Source organism: Nylanderia fulva, unplaced genomic scaffold (genome assembly GCF_048542155.1).
Source record: "Nylanderia fulva isolate GAGA-0341 unplaced genomic scaffold, ASM4854215v1 Scaffold27, whole genome shotgun sequence".
Classification (NCBI taxonomy): domain Eukaryota; kingdom Metazoa; phylum Arthropoda; class Insecta; order Hymenoptera; family Formicidae; genus Nylanderia; species Nylanderia fulva.
In genome coordinates, this window is record NW_028190336.1 from 443,007 (window position 1) to 462,435 (window position 19,429).

The window sequence follows — 19,429 nt, forward strand, 5'->3', positions numbered from 1 at the left end:
TGGCATTTAATCAAAAATCGGCCCAACAATTCTCGGCTCATAAAGACGAGATTTTATTACTTAATATGTTGCAATGACATCAATTATTAGCTTACATCAGTGTTATTGCATAATACGATCACCTTCTTAGCTTATACTTTAGCTGGACCACCTTGATTGAGTGTCTGGTTACAGGTCAACTGGCTGCCCCAAGACCTTCGCGATCCTATTATTCTAGGGCCGAGATGTTTAGTTTAATTTGATATACATATATAACGAGATTTTAACATTCTATGAATAATGAATTGGACATAATCATGGACAGTTTCTTTTTGCGAAATTAAATTTTTTATTTAAATGTTACAGAAGTAGCTTTAAAAATTGAGAATTTTATAAATATAATTCTTCTTATAAAGTAATGGTTTTCATTATTCCATCGAAATAAAATTGGAATCTGGAGGAATTAAATTTCTTCTATATAATTTAGAATGCAAATATTAAATGGCTATATCTTTGTGTATGTTAAATTTTTATGCAATGTTCATGATTTTTATTTTTTCTGCTTTTCGTTATATTTTCTCAGATAATAGTGAAATTAATTATATGGTTTAAAATACGATATCGGTGCTAAAGACAAATTTAATGCAAAACTTTGACCCACCTGGAATGAAATTTCACATGTCTGATTTTAATTTTACTGAGGAAATATTAACTCTCGAGAGAATTTTAAATTGAATGGAGAAGGCTCTTTTTTTTTAATCAGATATTTATACTTCAGTTCATATGACGCTCTTGGAATTTTCAGCGGTATGCAATATCGCGTACGTTGCAATCCACGTTGCATACGGTGCACATTATACTTTATCTATAATCCGCATAGTAATGTACGTATACTGACCCCGATGAGGGTGGGGTGGAAGAATATAGAGATGCAAGGGCGGGAGATCTCTTCGACACGGTATAAAATCTAGTGTCTCCAAGTCGTGTAAAGTACATAGTCAGTCAACGAATACGAGACACAAACAGTGAAAATCATCATGTCTTATAAAGTAACATTTTACATTTTATTATTATTTGTTAATTTTCGTTACAGGTTGCGCTTGTATTTTTCGTAGCGAAACCGTAACGTTAATTCGCTATTCCTTTTTTTATGAACTATTTTATCAAAGTTTTTTTAATGAAATAATAAACAAGTTTGATGAATTCATTTTTGCCTTGTTTAGGTTTTAAAAAAGATATAAACTCCTTATAGAATATTTAGCGAGATATATTATTCAATATGTAAACGCATTTCGCGAAGAAAATCTTAAATAAGATATCTTATAAGATTCTATTGGATATACAATTGTATATTTTATTGCAGCTTTAATGCATTTCTTATTATACATCCGGCTAGGAATATCAGCGATATTAGGGCGCTATGTGAAACTATATTTGAGTTAATTATCTGGCATGCCGACGATATCTGATATTTCCTTCTTGATGCACACAGATTATCGGTTATTTCGTCGCCTTACTGGCCGTCGCCCGCGCCGAGATCACTGGTCCAGGTGCAGCTGCAGTAGCTGTCGCGCAACAACCAACTGCAACGGTTATCAGAGCCGAAAACTACAATTCACATCCTCGATATAGCTTTGGTTATAGCGTGGCAGATGGTCTCACCGGTATAACATCCCTGCAATATAATTCGTAGATATTATAGACCCTCTGTTTAATTGTAATTGGCGCAGCTCGAACTAAATGCATAGAATTCGGGTCGTTTATTTCAAGTGCATATAGCATATAGCTGATTTCGAGGAAAATTATTTACGCGCAAATATACTTTTCGCTTTCCAAAATTATTCAATGTCAGTAATTAAAGATATATAATGACTGGAGATCAAATTAAAAATGTGGCAATCGATAATATATAGGTGCATCGATGGAACAAAAATGAAAGATGTCCAGATTTGCGAGACAAACTTTGTAATTAAAAGGAAGTCGAGTCTGAAGGATGTTACCAAATTCGCAGATTGATTTCCTGTCGATACTACTTAATTCGGCCATTTGTTATTGAGGATTTCTATATGGAATTATATTATTATTATTATTATCATAAACGGGAAACACACAAGTCCCTTTAAATATAGAGTTACAATAAAAAACTAACATCAATATTAACACATAAAATTACAACAACAATATACGCATTGACATTAATTAAACAGAATCCAACCTTAGCTCAAAACTTTTATTAATTCCCGTTTGAAAGAACCAATAGATAATTGGAAAAAGTCTATATGCACTCCTTCAGAAAACTCATATATAGGACTACTCATATGGGATATACATAGGATATATATAATTTCTAGGAATTTTGCTCGTGGATTAAATTTAAATGAAACACCCCGTCGAAACAATGAAAGAACACATCTCCGTGAAACTTTTATTCGAGTATTATAAACACGTACGTACTTTTCCAGGCGACAATAAGGCGCAGGAGGAAACTCGCAACGGGGACGTAGTTGAAGGAAGTTACAGCTTAATCGAGCCCGACGGCGCCCGGCGCATCGTCTCCTACGCGGCCGATCCCATCAACGGTTTTAACGCGGTCGTACAGCGGGATCCCAGCATCACTGCTGCTGCTGCTGCTGCAGCAACGGTGCATCCGGTCCTGGCGCCTTCCGTGATCGCCGCAGCTGCACCGGTCGCCGTTGCAGTTCGCCCGCAGGTCGGTATAATCCAGTTACTTTAGACCGCTCTTTCCCACGGTCCATTAATCTCCGCGAAAGAGAAACCTAGAGAAAGGGAGGAAGATTCCCTGCTCAATTTGGAGTTGACTTTTCCTCTTACGAAGAAAATTATCGGCGAAAGATCTTGCAAATGAAAAATCAATGGCTTCAAAGGGTTTCCTTATGTTTGATTGTTCAGGCGACCGTCTTGGGTTCTCCTTTTCTGAGACAGCCAGCTATCTCGGGTATCACGAACGTCCTGGCTGCGAATCCAGGGCTAGTGGGTGTGAGAGTCGGCCTGGGAGTTAGATCGGGATCTATCTATGACACGCAGGCTCTCGTCGCGAATGGCGGTATCGTGAAGATTCACGAAACACATGTATAATTGTATTAGATGGTTCCGCTTCAATCGACGCTACTTGGCTTTTCACCACGGTGTATACCGAAAGTGGTTCCCTGTCTGTCTCCTTGCGCATCTCTCGCATTATTCTTATCTGCATTTACGAAGTATATCTAGAGTATATCATATATAAAGAGATTTATTACCTATTATTATTTTATTTAAAAATCTAAAACATTTCTATGTATCTTGAAATAAAAATGTTTGGTAAAGGTGATAAGCAACCCCATCTCTTCACTTTAAATGATGACGATCTTCAGAATGATAACAACAGTCGAATTTATTGCTAAATTCGATGAGAGATGCTGATGGAGATGGAAGATGCCGCGAACACATATCGCGGCTGGAATGATCGATGAATGACGACTTGATTAGTCGAAATGGAGTTGACATCGACGAGAGAATACGAGGGAAGAGGATTGACGGGGCTTAGGAGAAATCACCGTTAATGGCGCGACCAAAGGATTTTCGGCCGTTTCCGCTTTGCTTTTTACGAGCATTCGCGCTCGGTCGAGTCAGAGACTCTCAGCTTTTCAACGGCAGACATGCTGCTTAGTTGCCTTTTTCTGTCACCATCCATCTTTCATCGTGTCGTCGGTTTCGCACTCTCTTCGCATCTAATCTCATCTCTAAGTCAAGTTACCTCCGGTGCGCGTCTCTGCATTTCCTTTGGTTGAAACGATCATTTTTTCGATCGCAACACACTGGACCAAAGATCCAGCGTGTCCGAAGCCTAATCTTTAATCTTGGAAGTCTAAAATCATGGATGATTAATTATTCGGCGAAAATCCTGCCTAGATCCGATGCTTCTTAAATGCACATATTTTTCCAATGCATTCTTTTTATTCTAATTTTACAATCTTCCTACATTGATTATTTTGTAAAATCCAGTGAAGTTTCAGTTATTGTCCGTCGTAATAAAAATAATAAGTAAGTTCGTTAATGTTTTTCTTCCTTCTCTATGTAATTATACATTTAAATATAAATGTGATAAATCATTTAACGTGCAATCTTGGACGGGTTAAACTTCTCAAGAGCATTCCGGAGAATGTATAATACTATGTAATATAGTCTATTGAATGTGAGAGAGAGAGAGAGAGAGGGAATTTAGGTTTACATTCTATCAACATGAATCGCGTCAATGTAATTTCCAATATCGCGCAATGCTATCCGGCGAAGCTTAAACATGCGCATGGCAATTTAGGTGTATAGTGGCGCAATACCATACCGCGATACGAAGGATACATCAAGCACGAAGTCATACACAAGTAAATATGTACTGACTGATGTAGAGGCAAAACTAACAAGCAGTATCGATTAGTCCAGGCGTCTTTATATATATTGCGCGACGTCGTCCTCGGTTCAAAATTAATTCTCTTAGTTTGTGCCATTGAAGGATGTCATAAACCTAAAGTACGAGATCCCTTTTAATTATCGTGGATGTCATTATCTCTCAATATATATATATATATATATGTGTGTGTGTGTAAGATGTAGTATAATTGGTTAAAATATATCCAATTTGTTTGAAAATTAATTAATTTGAAAAAAAAAATACTTGATTAGAAGACATATGCTGCAAAACTTAATATTAAATTATAGCGAAATTGAGGAACAAAGGACGAAATATTATATCGTAGATAATGTAATATGGAACGATTCTTAACGTTATCTGATTATCGCCATCGAAGAGATGCGAAACCTAAAACTTGTCAGAAATCAGGGAGTTGTGGTAAATCCGGTACTTTGTGAAACTTGGAACTTTGGAGAAACCCCAAACATCCGGAAATATATACTAACCAGCATAGTCTCCGGAAAGTTATAACACAGAACATTCAAACGATCTAATGATTATGAACCGTTCTGAATTCGTACACAAAATACGCGTAGGACTTTGTTCCGATGCAAATTATTGTATATATATACTTAATTAAAAGAAATAAAAGGATGAACGATTGCTCTCTTTTCGCAAAGAGCATTATTTAATCAGAAAATAAAATCTTCGTATAAATTCTAAATGTGATATATTTTTACGGTTTCATTTACCTCGCACTAATTCGAAAGATTTTTGATACCAAGCACCATCGGCCGCGTTTTCACTTTGTCGTGCAGCATATTCCCGGAGCATCTCCCTTCCGGCGAAGAAAGTTTTAAGTTTCTCAAGTGTTTCGGTTTCTGCGAAATCTCGAAAACTTCCCTCTCGCGCAAACTTACCCTTATTATTCGCCGAAAAGTCAGCGAGCGCGCACACGCAATGAAAATTTCGACTTAGTCGAGGGTTTCCCACTTGGCTATCTATCAACATCCAGTGTAGCTAATAAAGCTACGGCAATCACTCATGACACGTGATTCTTCGCCAAATGCCGTTATCAATTAGAGTCGGAGAAGGAGAGAAGGAGAGGAAATAATAAGAGATAGCGATGGGGGCAACCGAGCGTGATAATCGCGCGCAGATTGCGAGTCCGGAGCAAAGGCGGTGCATTCGACGGTTGGCTCGGGTTTTAAAGGGTGGGAAGGCTACAATATTTCAGAGTGGCGACAAGGAGCAAGCCACTGGCAAATTAATTAAATTCCTACAAGCTGCCTGGCTACAGGGTGGCATAAGAGGGGAGGAAAGTCGGTGGTCGACGAAGAGCGGGCAAGGGTCCTCTGTTCCGCCCGTGGGAATATTGTAATTAAGATATGCACTTCTCTCCGTACCCTCCATTTTCCTTCTCGCGTGCAACCCTCCTCGGACTAGTGCCGCGTCCATGATTTACGCTTCGCAGGACGACGCGGTGTTGTCTGTTTCGACCGCGTCTAAATTGCATGCTATTATAGAGACCCCCGGTTTCTTCTCTTGTGAGTCAAATCTTGAGAGTTATTACGCGATAATGGAATTCTCCCACTTGATTCAGTATGCGTTCCATTGAGAATTGCCGAACGAGCCGAATTCGCTGTATGCGCGAAGCGACCAGCATGAAGAGATAACATACAACAGGTTGATGTGTAACAACATACAAGTATAAAGTCTAAATTATAACAGCGTCCGAGATAATTAATATTTTCAAAAGTTATTATCGCACACGCTAAAGCTTTCCGCACTCGATGCATACGATAATATATATAAGCAGATATATGTATATTAGAATTCTTTCATATGTTTTGATGAAAAGATAATTATTTTTAAATAGAAACTTTTAAAATGTTTATACAAATATAAAAATATTTCTCTTTAATGCGCATTAATTCGGTTTGTTTATTTGAATAATTTAAATAAAACGATTTAAATTGGAGAAAAAATACTTTTATATAAACTCTGAAAGGGTTTCTATTTAAAAATAATTATTTCAAAATGTATAAAATTATTCTAATTATATATCTTTTCGTACATATATGTATCATTAAGAGTGCGCAATTATATATTTACAGTTTAAATAATCGATAGTCTTTCATTACTTACTTCAGGTCGACGCGACGCGTCAAAGGTTGTCAGGTCGCATTTCGTGGTGGTGTCAAGTGCCAAATTTAACATGTCTCGATTTTCCAACCACGAGCCATGCATCAAACAAAATTGATACTATAAGATGACGATTCTACGCATAAATCAGTTACGTGCTTTAAGATGGTTCGGTAATGCAACCTTGATCACTTTCGCAACTCCTTTCAAGTAACGAGAGAGTCCTCGCGCAACAACTATGGAAAGCATTTCCGCTATAATTTTCGGCTTGCTCCTGATGTTACCGCTGCTCGTACAACTGCAGATGCTTGTCGTACGTGATCAAGATTAATTGATCGTAAATTGCACCTACGAATTGTTTTCGTCTAAGGGAGTAGTAATGATTTATTACGGCGCGGGAATATGTAGGTTAAATGCCGCGGGGAGGAAACAAATCCTCGTATGTGTAAAAGGACACACAATGCATTAAAGGAGGGAAGTAATTGAAAAGAGTGTCGCGTTCATTAATCATTTCGTGGTCGTGTCTCGCCGTGATATCGAAGTTTAAACGCGAAAGCAAAGCGTTGTCTCGCCTCTCGCGTCTGAAAAATTTATCACGTTTATTTATCACTATATATATATATATTTTTTTTGTATTCCTCTTTTGACGCGCGATGCCATGCATTGGATCTGGAATTTCCAGCTGCATCCTCGAAAGCTGTTGGCGACGCTTCGAGGCTACTTGACAGAAAGTGCTCGCGATGTCCGGCGCGGCGAGCTTAATCTAGTGCAACACTATCCCAAGTTACCGGAACTGTTAAATTTCAATTCCGAGTCGAGGATGACAATGTGGACCACGCCGAGGGCCGTACTCTCGTCACCCGCTGTGCCACGTGACAGCCGGCACGGCCGGGAGTTTGTTAGAAAGACGATACCGCTGGCGCGACACTCGTCGTCTTACGTGGCGACGCAGATCGAACTTCCCGTGGTGGACATCACGTGCAATTACAACACGTATCGTTACTCGTCCTTCGAGACGAGCCTGAGGGAGCGATACGGCGCGAATTATCCTCCGGGCGAGGTCGTCCTAAATTATATCCAATTAAACACGCCGAATTCGCGGACGAGACTCGGGAACGACGTCGGGAACGATCTGCTGGATCTTTTCGAGGTCGACAACGCCGCCGCGACGTATCCATCGGTCTCCACGAAACTTGAAACGGAATATCTGAATCTCCTGGATCATTTCGTGTTGAAGCAACCGGTGAAAGCTCTGACCGCGGGCAAGTTTACCGAGACGCTTCCGCACGCGGATGAAAGAAATCTTGAAGTGTCGTCTGTGGACGCCGGTACTTGGAGCCAGTCCACCCTGAGAAGTTCGGTCGCTCGAGAGAAGGAATCCAGGTCATCTAGCAATCAGCGTTCTTTAAAAGGTACGAAATAAATAACCGCGCGATTTTGCGCGGACCAGTTTTCTACACAGTGAACATTTTCTCTTAGAATTTACCCTGAAAATGATGATAACATGACACGGGACAATATGGTATTGGAAGAATAAGAGTTTTTCTCATTAATATTTACCACAATAATATTAATATCTGCCACAATAAGATATAAAATAACAAAAAAAATTAATCGGAACGAGACTAGTTGTTTCTTATAGTTTTTTGGATGCTGAATACGAATTTGGTTTCCAAATTATTCCATAGGTCACAATTTTGACAAATTTTTAATTAAAGTTGCAAAAAAGAGTTTTTTCACAAACTTTGCACAAACTATACTATAGCAACAATATGTGACAAGCTTTATTGCAATCAAAGTATGTTGTTTTAGGACTTTTAATCCTCAAAAGAGATTTTTGCTGTCGATTGTGATTAATAAGATATCCATAGTTGAATATAAGATACTTCTAATTTCCTCTCCAGTACGTCAGACATTGCAATTATAATATAATGAAATTCATGAAAATAGCTTTTCGCAACTTTAATTAAAAATTGTGACGTGATGGAGCAATTTGGAGACAGAATTCGTGTTCAGCGTCCAAAAAACTCTAAGAAACGACTAGTTTTGTGTTGGAAAAAAATGATTTTTGCTGAACAGTAATAGGTAACAATCGAACTCGTCCAAAGCAATACGGTCCTCCCGAAATATTGTTAACACGCATCGTGCTATTCCTCTTACACCTTACGTTCTCGTCATTACTGCGACGCGTCACGTTCTCGCCTGAATACTATTAAGCGGGCGTACAGTTAAGGGGAGCGTGCATCTGGCGCGTCGTCATTCGAGGAATCGTCATCGTCCTTGCTCTGAATAGGGATCGGTAATGGATAGGAGAGAGCCGTCCTTTCCCCGCAGAATAGCTCTCTAGGAATCGTGTCTATTTATTGATCGCCTCGGTGCATTGGAATATTCAATCCGTCCCTCAGCGCTGCGATCCGCGAGTACGCGTCTCTTTCTGTCACCGACAACTCGGGTCATTTCTCTTCCCATCCCTTTCTCTCTCCGCCGACCGAACGAATCGCGCTAAGACGACTTTATTCTGTACAATCCTGTAAATAGCCCTCGATGTCACGCTTTATTTATTAATGATTCTTGCTAATTAAATCTCAGAATCTCAGAATAAATGCAATCGGATATATCTGTTTCATTAATAGTCCAGCCTCCACTTGATAGGTGAAACATGAATCCAATAGAAGATATATTTCTCCGAGAAGTTTTCATTTAATAACAGATGCCGAAAATATACAAGAAACTTTATATATATTCGATGATTATAATTTAGTAACATATAGATTGACACGTTTATTGCTCACGTGTTAAATAAAGGAATAATAATCCCGACTTGTCTTAGGTATTGAAGGCGGCGGCGTAAATAGACGTTCCAACAGCTTGCAGAGAGAGCTTAAACGACAGTGAGAAGTGTTCGATCGGCCAAATAGATACCTAGTGATCCCATCCGCGTGCGGCTGCCAAGCACCAGCTGGCTATCTGTCATGAGTCGAGAGAAAACACACAGCGGAATGGTAAGTTTAGCGGCAAGGAGATAAAAGTACAGCACTGTTCTGGCTATGCTATTAGCTCTCCGGGGTTAAGCCGGAAATTCCAGACCGGAAGCGAAGCCGGGGCTGCAGGTACGGTAGCTCTCGTCTAGGAAAGAGCATGGTCAGCTAGAACCGGACTGAAGGCGAAACGTGGTGTAAGGATGGTGGGATCTCGAAGAGAGGATGCTGGCGGTGAGAGAGACGATAAAGAAGAGGGAATTTAGAAATCTATTCTCGGAATACGCGCGCGAGCAAGTCGAGCAACTCGGGGGTTTGCTTGCCACTCTTTGCGAGAGCTCGCGTCAGGATTCGATTAAAACAGGAGGATAATTAACTAATCTCACGAGAGACTTTGATTGGAGAAACTCTTGGGGCGCTCTTGTCTCATGGCATGTACGAAGACGGACGCTGATCCTCGGAGTAATTTTCCGCAAGGGCTAATGGACACTCTCAGCTCGAGTTTTGATACGTTAATTTAGTCAGAATTCTGCTTTTCGCGGTAATCGCATTTTGCTTGAGGTATTCAATGAATGTCGATGGTAACAACTGAGCAACTTGCAAATAGGGATTATCCTTGGAGAATTTGGAGATGTGTGAATCAAGAATCTGCTACGTTTTAGGAATAATTAATAATATAACTTTAGATTTTTTTTTATGTATTCATATAATAAATTATTCGTATTTATTCGTATTTTATTGTCACTTGATAATAGATTTTTTTCGAAAAAATCAAATCAGAATGCGAAATAAGAGTAATGCGAATACTCGAATTCGATGTAGAACGAGGTCTGATCGGATTTCTCGCAAAAAGAGGAAGATTCGGGAAAACATGCAGCAGCCGACAATAGGATTCCGCGACAAGTCGATTTGTCGTAGAGTCAAGTTCGCCGACACGTCATTTATTGCTGTTGCAATCTTGACACTCCTTCCCTCTCTTTCTCTCTCTCTCTCTCGTTTTCTGGCGACGAAAGATTTATATAGGATTTTGTCACGATGGAACGATAATAATGTAATTCGAAGCTTCATCGTGCATTTCGTATTCAAGATTGCATATTAGACTTACCGAGTCTACTTCAGGTAAGATATATTTCCGAGTATGCATATTTCGTATCATATTATGTGCATATGTATCTTGTATATCTTGTATGTAACGTTGATAATTATTGAGATAACAATATTCTTGTTGTGATATGTGGAAATGAAGAAAAAATCCATTAGGCAAACTATTTTTTCGAGCGTTGAACTGTCAATAAAATATGATTTTATTCTGTGGAGAGATAGCTTCTATCTTTATATATACGTCGCTGATTTGATGCAAATACAATCAGCGTGACGTCGAAATCAAGTCTAAATCATAAACGTTAAATTGCAGCGAAATAAAATGTAAAATATAATGTCGTTCACTTCCATCGTCATATTTAAATTTTATAATTCTGAAAAAAGGAACTTTTTTATAATAATAATAACAATTTGTAATTCTAATTTGTAATATGTACATATATACATATATGTATATAAAGGATACTCTCTATTTATACAATCATAATAAGATATTTACACGTGTACCTTTTTATTGTAACATATTTATTTATTTATCCAAAATTCTCGGTCAATAATATATTGAACAAAAGTGCGGGTCAAACGATGGTGGCGTCAAGTGTGCGAAAAGATGGATAGCTTTCTTTAGAATCGGAAAGAGAAGTCTATTACTGGAGAGTGGCGTCAAATTGACTACGTTCCGCTCTATCATTTATACGTGTCATTAGCTTGTCGGACATACAATCGTTCCATAAAATCGAAAACATGATAAAAAAAACAATGCATGAATATGCAATTTATTCTATACCATATTTGACTTCGTATACATTTTTACTCGTGTATATTTTTGTTGCTAAAATAAAGCTTCCTTCTTTCTCTTATTATAAAGATTCTATCTATCGAGATAAAAAGCATTTTAGCGATTCACAAATATAAAAAATAAATCTTCCAAAGCGATGCATTATACGCGCTATGTAAATTATCATTTCGCTTAAAAACAAGGTAACGATTGGTAGTTGACTCCCACGAGGAGTCGAACGGAAATGTCGATGCGCGACTTTAAGTTGACTGCTTTTAACTCCGGCATTTATATTCATCGGTAACTTTGATTGTGCGCCATAGGAATTGAAAATGGTCCCCGAAACGAAGCAAGACGGCGGTAAAACTTCCACGAGGGACGGTGAACGTTGAACAGAGAAAGGACAAAAAGAAAAGAAGAAAGGGTGAGACAGGCGGATAGTGAAATAGGGAAATCCCATGGCGCTCCATCGCGTTCTGGCAGCGAGTCTGCCAGACTCTAGGGAGAGAGTGGGCCTCTGTTATACCGGAGCTTTTATTTCCGAAGCATCGATCTCCATAAAGTTGCCGCCGCGAAATGAGTTCCTGCGGTCTTCCCGGAGTTACCCTAAAGCGCTTTGCACCTGTAGGAAATATCCAAAGCAACACGCGCGTGTATATCCGGGCACAGTTGCATTTAATTAAAGAATGCAATTCGAGCCAGGTACACACATACATGCACATTTACTAGACACGTTACACAGCGTCGCGTTATTTATGGAAACCGAATTAACGTATATATAGCAGATATACAGGTTACTTCGGATGTATACATCATCACTAATATAATTACACGTTGAATAGATGAGTATATAAATGTTTAATATATGAAATATAAATTTAAGTATCAATTCCTGGCTAAAGATATTCCTCGATTTTAACGAATTTATCGTAATATTGTAAAAGATATTAAATTAGAGAGATCTATTCAGGTAAATAGGTGTTTCATCATTGATAATGAAATATATTCAACGAATATAAAAGTGAAATAAAATTGATTTATAAGTTTAGAACTAATTAATTAATAGTGTATTGACAGAATCATTTTTGGATCCGCGTTATTTTATTCATGAAATTTCTAAATCAATGGTTTACATATATGGTTAAATATATTCTTCAAAATAAAAATGATATCAAATTATTTATCTCATTTACTTAATTATACTTCGCATTAAGACATTTTCATTGTATAAAAATAAAAATTTGTATTTTTAAGTTGCTTTTAAGAGTTAATTAAATTTACATATTACGTAGAATGAATAGTTTTCTCAGAAGTTTCTTCTTTCTTTTCGCGCAAAATTCTCCTTCTCTTTGTTACACTGGTTTTTGAGATATATATTTTTGTTTCCAGTATCTAACAGACAAGATATATTCAGATTGGTGACTTAGAACAGCCCACAATCGGGTAATTCGAAGGAACGCGTCGGTTCCTTTCTCTCTTTCTCTGTAAGTACATCTTGTTAACACTGTATTTACGAGTCGTTCTTCGTTCCCTCGAGGCTAGTCAGCGCTAGCTAACATCGGACACGTATTTTCCTTCGCAAAGCGAGTATTTCTCTCTCTTTCCAGTCGGATTCTCCTTTCTTCTCTTCTGCGGCACGCGCGCCTCGCTTCCTCTTCAACCTCGTGGCTTCGGAATGGTGTCCTTTTAATCTTTGTGTTCTCACCTTCTCTCTTCGGGAAATTTATCCCTCGTTTTGTGCCGGGACTTTCAGTGGCATCCTTCAAAGATGGTTTGAAGCATTAGAAAGCAGAGTCGAGGAGAGCCGAAGCGATGGCGCGAAGCGAGAAGTGTCAATTTAGTCGCTGTTAAAGCATTTATGACGTTTAATGTAGACATAAGGAAAGGAATCTCTCTCGCTCTCTCTAAAGGAGAGTCCTCTTGTTGAGACCCGTCAGGCACAAAGAGATATCTCTCTTCTCGACTGAGAGACACATTTCTTGTCCTATTCCCGTCCCATTACGACTCGCGGCGGTGTCTTCCGTTCTCTTCTGCGTGTATGCCAGGACGATTACGTGGTAGGACAACGGTGATGCGGGTGGACGGATACTTAGACGTTTACAATTGCGGCGAAATGCACGTAAGGTAGGTGGTAGGCAGGTAGATATACCTGCAGATATACACCAAACCGCAGCAACCGGAGAATCCCGCATCGTTGTTGCTGTTATTGTTGCTGCCGTTACTATGTACTGTAGCAGTAAAGCAGAGTGTCATGGTGCCGGAGAATTGACGTAGCGAAACACGTTCCTCGCGCACGAGAATTGTCTCGTGTTATCCCTCAGTCAGATTCAGACTTCGGGGCTTTAATTGTGCATGCGCGGTTATTCGTGCCGCACCGCGAAAGAGTTTGGCACGATTAAATCTTGAAACTCGGGGGAAAGTTTGCCGCGTGAGACGAAAATATTACGTACGCATTTGAAGAAGAAATTCATGCAGATATATATATTTTTATATTTGTTTTCTCGAATTCGATAAATTTTTTGCTTGGTACATTTTTACGCGGAGATTTAATAATTATTTTTTATTTTAGAAAAATATTAAATACCACCGAGCAATTAATTTCGATCATTTGTTACAGGTTTGTAATTAGACTTCATATCTCAAAATATGAAATACATTCTACTTTAGCATATATATTTAATTTATTGTAGATTTTAATTAGACGAAAATATTACATACGCATTTGAAGAAGAAATTCATGCAGAGATTTCTCGGTAAATTTTTACGCGCAGACTTAATAATTATTTTATATATTTTTAAAAATATCAAATACACCGAGCAATTAATTTCGAATATTTGTTACAGGTTTGTAATTAAACTTCATTTCTCAATCTGTGAACCACTTCCTACTTTTAGCACAGATATTTAATTTAGATTTTAATTAGATGAAAGATTTATATAGTCGACACAAATATAGTGCGGTTGGATTTCGTTAAGAAGTATTTTTATCGAGAACAAATTTTTTTGACAAAAATATTCCGGGATTTGAATTGAAATCAACTTCAAAAAGAGAGATTTCATACGAGTGCTGCATTATGCAGTATGAGCGTGCAGTGACGTCCCTGCGGAGCAACTACATTAATCCTTTACGTGAATGACTGAAGCTTGGAGATACGTATTTGTATATACATACGTTCTCGATTCCTTCGAGACATTTGTATTGCTCGGGCTGAGATTCACCGAGAGAAATCACAATGAGCAACGCATTTCGAATAAATGCACCCTCTCGGCATCGCACGAAATCCATAGTAATGATGTGTAATCGTTAAATGAACTAAAGAGGAAACGCGAAATAATCTGTCGAAAGCACCACGCACACATACAATTTATCCGTTGTGGAAAGTGGTGAAATTAGTCCGCTTCGGTTAAGTTGGCAAAATAAATCAACGCGTCAGCCAACTGTTACGTAACGCGCGCTGACATAAATTAGTTATACATATTAGCATAGATAAATTACTGAAACGCTTAAACGCGTAGAGGGATGTCGCTCGACCGGCGAAGAGGTGGTTTCCTACGAACTAGTAAAATGGGATATATCGTTTTGATTATGATTGATGAAATCCCATTTACGCGATAGCACAGAACGGAAATCTTCGAAATTTCACTCAGCGACGTTTAACCGGCTGTCATTCTTATGTCTTTGATAATCAAAGGAAAGAGTCGACGGATGGAGTGTCTCGCAAAATCGGAGGATAATAGCGCCGATAGAGGGTTGATCTTTTTTTCTTACACTCTCTCTCTCTATCTCTTTTTAGAAGAACAACTTATCGGAGAAGCCGTTTAACGGTTCGTTACGAGAGAGCTCCTTCGCACTTTATCTCGTTTGAGTCTCTCTGACGTGAGCAGCGGTGTAGCGGGGTTCAAGAGGATTTCCCGGTACGTGGGAATCATCCCGAAAACGGTAGACAGATCGCGAACGGAATATCCTCGTCGACAATGCCGGACTTGTCGTGGCTCTAAGCTGTAAAAAGAGATTCGCCTCTTTTTCCACTAAAAAAATAAATAAATAAATGTTAAATATATATATATATATATATATATGTACATATATATGTATTGTATATATAGCCTTATGTAATATGTGAGACTCGTATAGTGAATTGTAAATTTTTCATGGAATTCTTTATATCGTAATTAAACGAGAAAAGGATACGAATTATTTATACGACAACTGCACAAAATGAAAACGTAATTGCATCTGGTATTTCCTGGCATTGCGCCGCACGAATCAAACGCGTCGCGTTCGAAGGATCCATTAAAGCTCGACGTACGGGCGCGTTAATTACCGTGAGAGAAAATATTTCTTACCCGGACCTGACAAAACCGCGCGTGCCATTGACATCCCTAGGTCCGGACGGTGCGGTGTCGCGTGACGTCCGCGAGAAATGCATTTCCGGGCGCATATTATATCCCGCGCATATCCGCGTTCGTGCTCGTCGGAGCTCGACGCGGCACAGCCGGCCCGGGGAAAATTTCGCGGTCCTATTACTCTTTTCGCGTGGCGCGCTAATTAGTACCGCGGAAAGGTAGCGGTAGACTTCGTTAGAGAGTTAAGCTCTATCTACATTTCACGCATTCGTGTTCGCGGCGCATTATACCTGCCGCGCTTGCATTTGTAAAACGAATCCGTATATTACATCGTATCTGTCCTATCTCGACGTGACTTTAAACTGGCAATTGCCTTTTTATCCTCCTTCTGTACCTGGGAGCAACTTTTATCGACGAGACGGTTGATAATTAGAGCTAGTTTTTTTAGCAGTCTTTTTGGTAGCCACAGACGGGCAAATTTCCCAGAATTCGTGTTTGTGTGACAATTTTATATAGTTAAAAAGATAAGGAATATAATGGTAAGAGAGAGAGAGAGAGAGAGAGAGAGAGAGAAAGGAAAAGAGAAAGAAAGGAAGAGCAAGTGCAATGGTATTCGAAGTGTATCGGATGGATAAAGAATTCGGCGAGAAGAAAGAAGCAAGCGTTGACGGAGGCGAGACGAAGGTTTTCTCATGGAAAAACACGTCCTCACCTATTTCCGGAGCGGAGAAAGTTTCTTTGTGTCTTCAAATTAAGTTAGACCACGTGAAAGACGTATCCTCAAAGTTTTTCCTCTTTCCGTTCGCCTTTTTCATCCACCCATCTTATCTTCGTCTTCTTCGAGTCCTTCTACCTGTTTCTACTCTGCTTCATAGAAGCGAAACTCACGTCTCGGTCGCACTTTATAAAGAAGTACTTTATTTAGTAAGCCGTCAGAAATCGAATCTGGTAGAAATGATAGAAAGGAATAGGACACAAACACACACACACACACACTAATAATAAAATCAATATTTATATACTTTACTTGTGAATCTCTTCGCGAGCTTTTTATTTTAAATATTTCAAGTATTTTTTTATTTATCCAGTCGAAACTTTTCTATATCGAGCTTAGCTTATCTTGAACGATGCGGACGATTGTTCTTGCCGAAAGAGAAGGAAACTCGTTTTTATTCCGAGTAACTCTCTGACTGAGGAGAAGTGCTCGTCGAGATTTTATCGATTATCGCGATAAAGCAATCGCGCGCTGAGTGCAGTTTAAATACCCTCGATATGTCTTGTAAATATCGAAATATCGCGAAATTATGCTCACGTGGCGCAGAGATTATCGTTAAAGGATAAACGTTCGAAAAAAATCGACGTGGGAGAGACTCATAAAAATCGATTCTCATTACTAATCTAAGGGACTCGGTTGGCGAGTCGATGGAAAAGTCTGCGGAGAGCAACGTCATTGTCAAAACCAGTAATAGCGATGGAAGCGGCAATGACCCGTGCAAAACGCGGTGGGAGTGACGGGACTTTTGCACGGCAATCAGGGTAAAGCGCAAACTATTCAAGTTGCGGGCTTTCACCGTCGAGACTCGCAAGCTCCAATCTTTCCCTTCCCTTTCCCCATTTTCTCTCTTTCTCTTTCTTTTTCTCCTCGCCCTTTTCCTTCGCGTTCATTTTTCCCCCGTTTTTCCTACCCATCGATTCCCTTCCTCGCCGACATTCTCTCTCCTCGCAGAATTTTCCTTCTTTATCGTTTCTGTTTCTTTTCGAGCCTTCCGCACTGTATACAAAGTGAAAGCACTAAATTGGAAACCGCGGCTTTGTCGACGCTATTGCGGCTTCTTCTTTTCGCCGACCCGATTTCATCCTGTGTGTGTATGTATATGTATTGCGTTTCGTTGCCTTTTTCCCTTCTCTTTACTTTTGCCCTTTTTGTTTCTGCAGCGCGGAGGACCGTTACTCTTGCACCGAGACGCGAAGACTCGCCTTGACGTCGCGAGGACAGGCCACCCTTACAGTTGACACTGGGTCCAGATTTATTGAACGTGCTGTTCCTGAGGCAGTCGTTCTTTCTCACCGGCGACAATTGAATTTAAAATCGAGACTTTTCTTAAACTATCCGTCTCTGGACGAAATGTCCTTTCGTCATAGAAGTCAACGAGCGGACGAGACCTTGCGAATATATGTATTTTGAATCATCAGCATATTTCTCTTTTCGCTGTTCTCGGTTACCCGGATACTAATCGGACAAATTATTATCGAGAAATTAACATTACGCAAAGTAGCCGATGTCCGCGATAATAATGCGGTTAAAATATCTAGGTTTATAGGTAAACTTTGCTGGTGCATTATGCCCAAAGTCCCTCGAGTACTTTAGTCTTACCGCAACACATTCTACTGAAACCTGTAAATGGCCCCACTAAAATGTCCACGAGTGGATGTTGGAGGTCTTTATAGATGATTAGAAATTTGTGTGCATATGGCATCACTAGACCGTACATACAAAGGTTTTAAAAAATATTTTCCTCTACGGAATATCATTCCTTTAATAATATTGCAGAATATCAAATCTCTTTTGTATAATATAATAAACAAATAACATAATAAATTTCTCTTAAACTCAGTCATTTATTTTATGTCAATTAATTAATAATTCTATTGAAATATATATATTTTTCAAGAGTAAATAAACCACCCTTGTTTATATGTACACACACATATTGCAATTTTAAAAATTCAGAAAACAGCAAGTTCTTTGGTACTTACAATTAAGAGAAAAGAGATTTGGGTCCAATCGAACAAAGATTCCTCCGTCAGGCTTGGCGCTCGGCCACATACTGTGACTCGGTTTTGAATTCTCGAGCTCTCGAAGTTAGGTCACGTGACGAGTGACGACATCACTACGCGCAAGCGCGGCAGGCGTCGAGTCTTGCGGTGGTGGGGATCAGTCCCGCTCGAGACGCGCAGTGTTGTGGACGTGGGAGTTGTGCTTGTTTAGAGAGGATAGAAAGAGAGAGTGCTTCGCCGATTCCTCGGTTGATTCCCGGGCTTCACCGTCAGGTGGCGACACTATGCAGTCTTGCAGCTGCAGGCTGCAGCCTTGTGATAGGCTGCAGTCTAGGATAGGCCTTGATCGAAAGATTCTTGTAGAGAATTCTATTTATTTCGCATTTTCTGTTAGATTTAAACATTGCATTTTATGCATTGCACATACGCACACACAACACACACACACAATTAATATATTTTTATGCATTCATTGCAAGAATTTTTATGGATGCAGTGCAACTTTTAATATTTTATTATCAAAGAATAATATGAACTTTCCTTTTTACTTTAATTATAATTAACTTTAATTATATATATATATATATATATATATATATATATATATATATATAATTAACTTAACTTTAATTATATTCAATTAGGATTAAACGAAATAAGAAAAATATATACTCGTATATATATATATATATATATATATATATATATATTTATGCATTGTAATATTAATTTGTATGCATGCATTGCAATTTTTAATATTTTATTAACAAAGAATAATTTCGCTTCGCGCGCGTAATTATATTCGATTAGATGAAATGAAATGAGAAAGATATATATCTAATTTTATTCAATTCTTAAAGTAAATATTGGATTTTCATATTTCTGTAATAAGAAGAAGCAACATTAAAGAATTATTTA

At 38.8% G+C, this 19,429-nt stretch overlaps 2 protein-coding genes and 1 long non-coding RNA gene across 3 annotated transcripts; 2 read left to right on the forward strand and 1 right to left on the reverse strand.

Annotated features, from left to right (window-relative positions):
- Positions 1-957: 957 nt before the first annotated feature.
- CPR5 (cuticular protein 5) lies at positions 958-3,347 on the forward strand. The gene is made up of 4 exons (XM_029303611.2): positions 958-1,028; positions 1,472-1,643; positions 2,442-2,689; positions 2,890-3,347. Exons 1-4 carry the CDS (start codon positions 1,017-1,019, stop codon positions 3,073-3,075), a joined length of 618 nt encoding a protein of 205 aa, XP_029159444.1. The 5' UTR covers positions 958-1,016; the 3' UTR covers positions 3,076-3,347.
- LOC114931529 (uncharacterized) lies at positions 1,398-18,549 on the reverse strand. Its single transcript, XR_003819682.1, has 3 exons — positions 18,491-18,549; positions 2,434-2,756; positions 1,398-1,654 (listed from the first exon to the last, which is right to left on the reverse strand). It is a non-coding gene; the product is annotated as an uncharacterized LOC114931529 (long non-coding RNA).
- LOC146722802 (uncharacterized) lies at positions 6,768-9,424 on the forward strand. Its single transcript, XM_085483804.1, has 3 exons — positions 6,768-6,842; positions 7,212-7,941; positions 9,360-9,424. The coding sequence occupies exons 1-3, from the start codon at positions 6,768-6,770 to the stop codon at positions 9,422-9,424; spliced, it is 870 nt and encodes a 289-aa protein (XP_085339930.1).
- Positions 18,550-19,429: the final 880 nt, after the last annotated feature.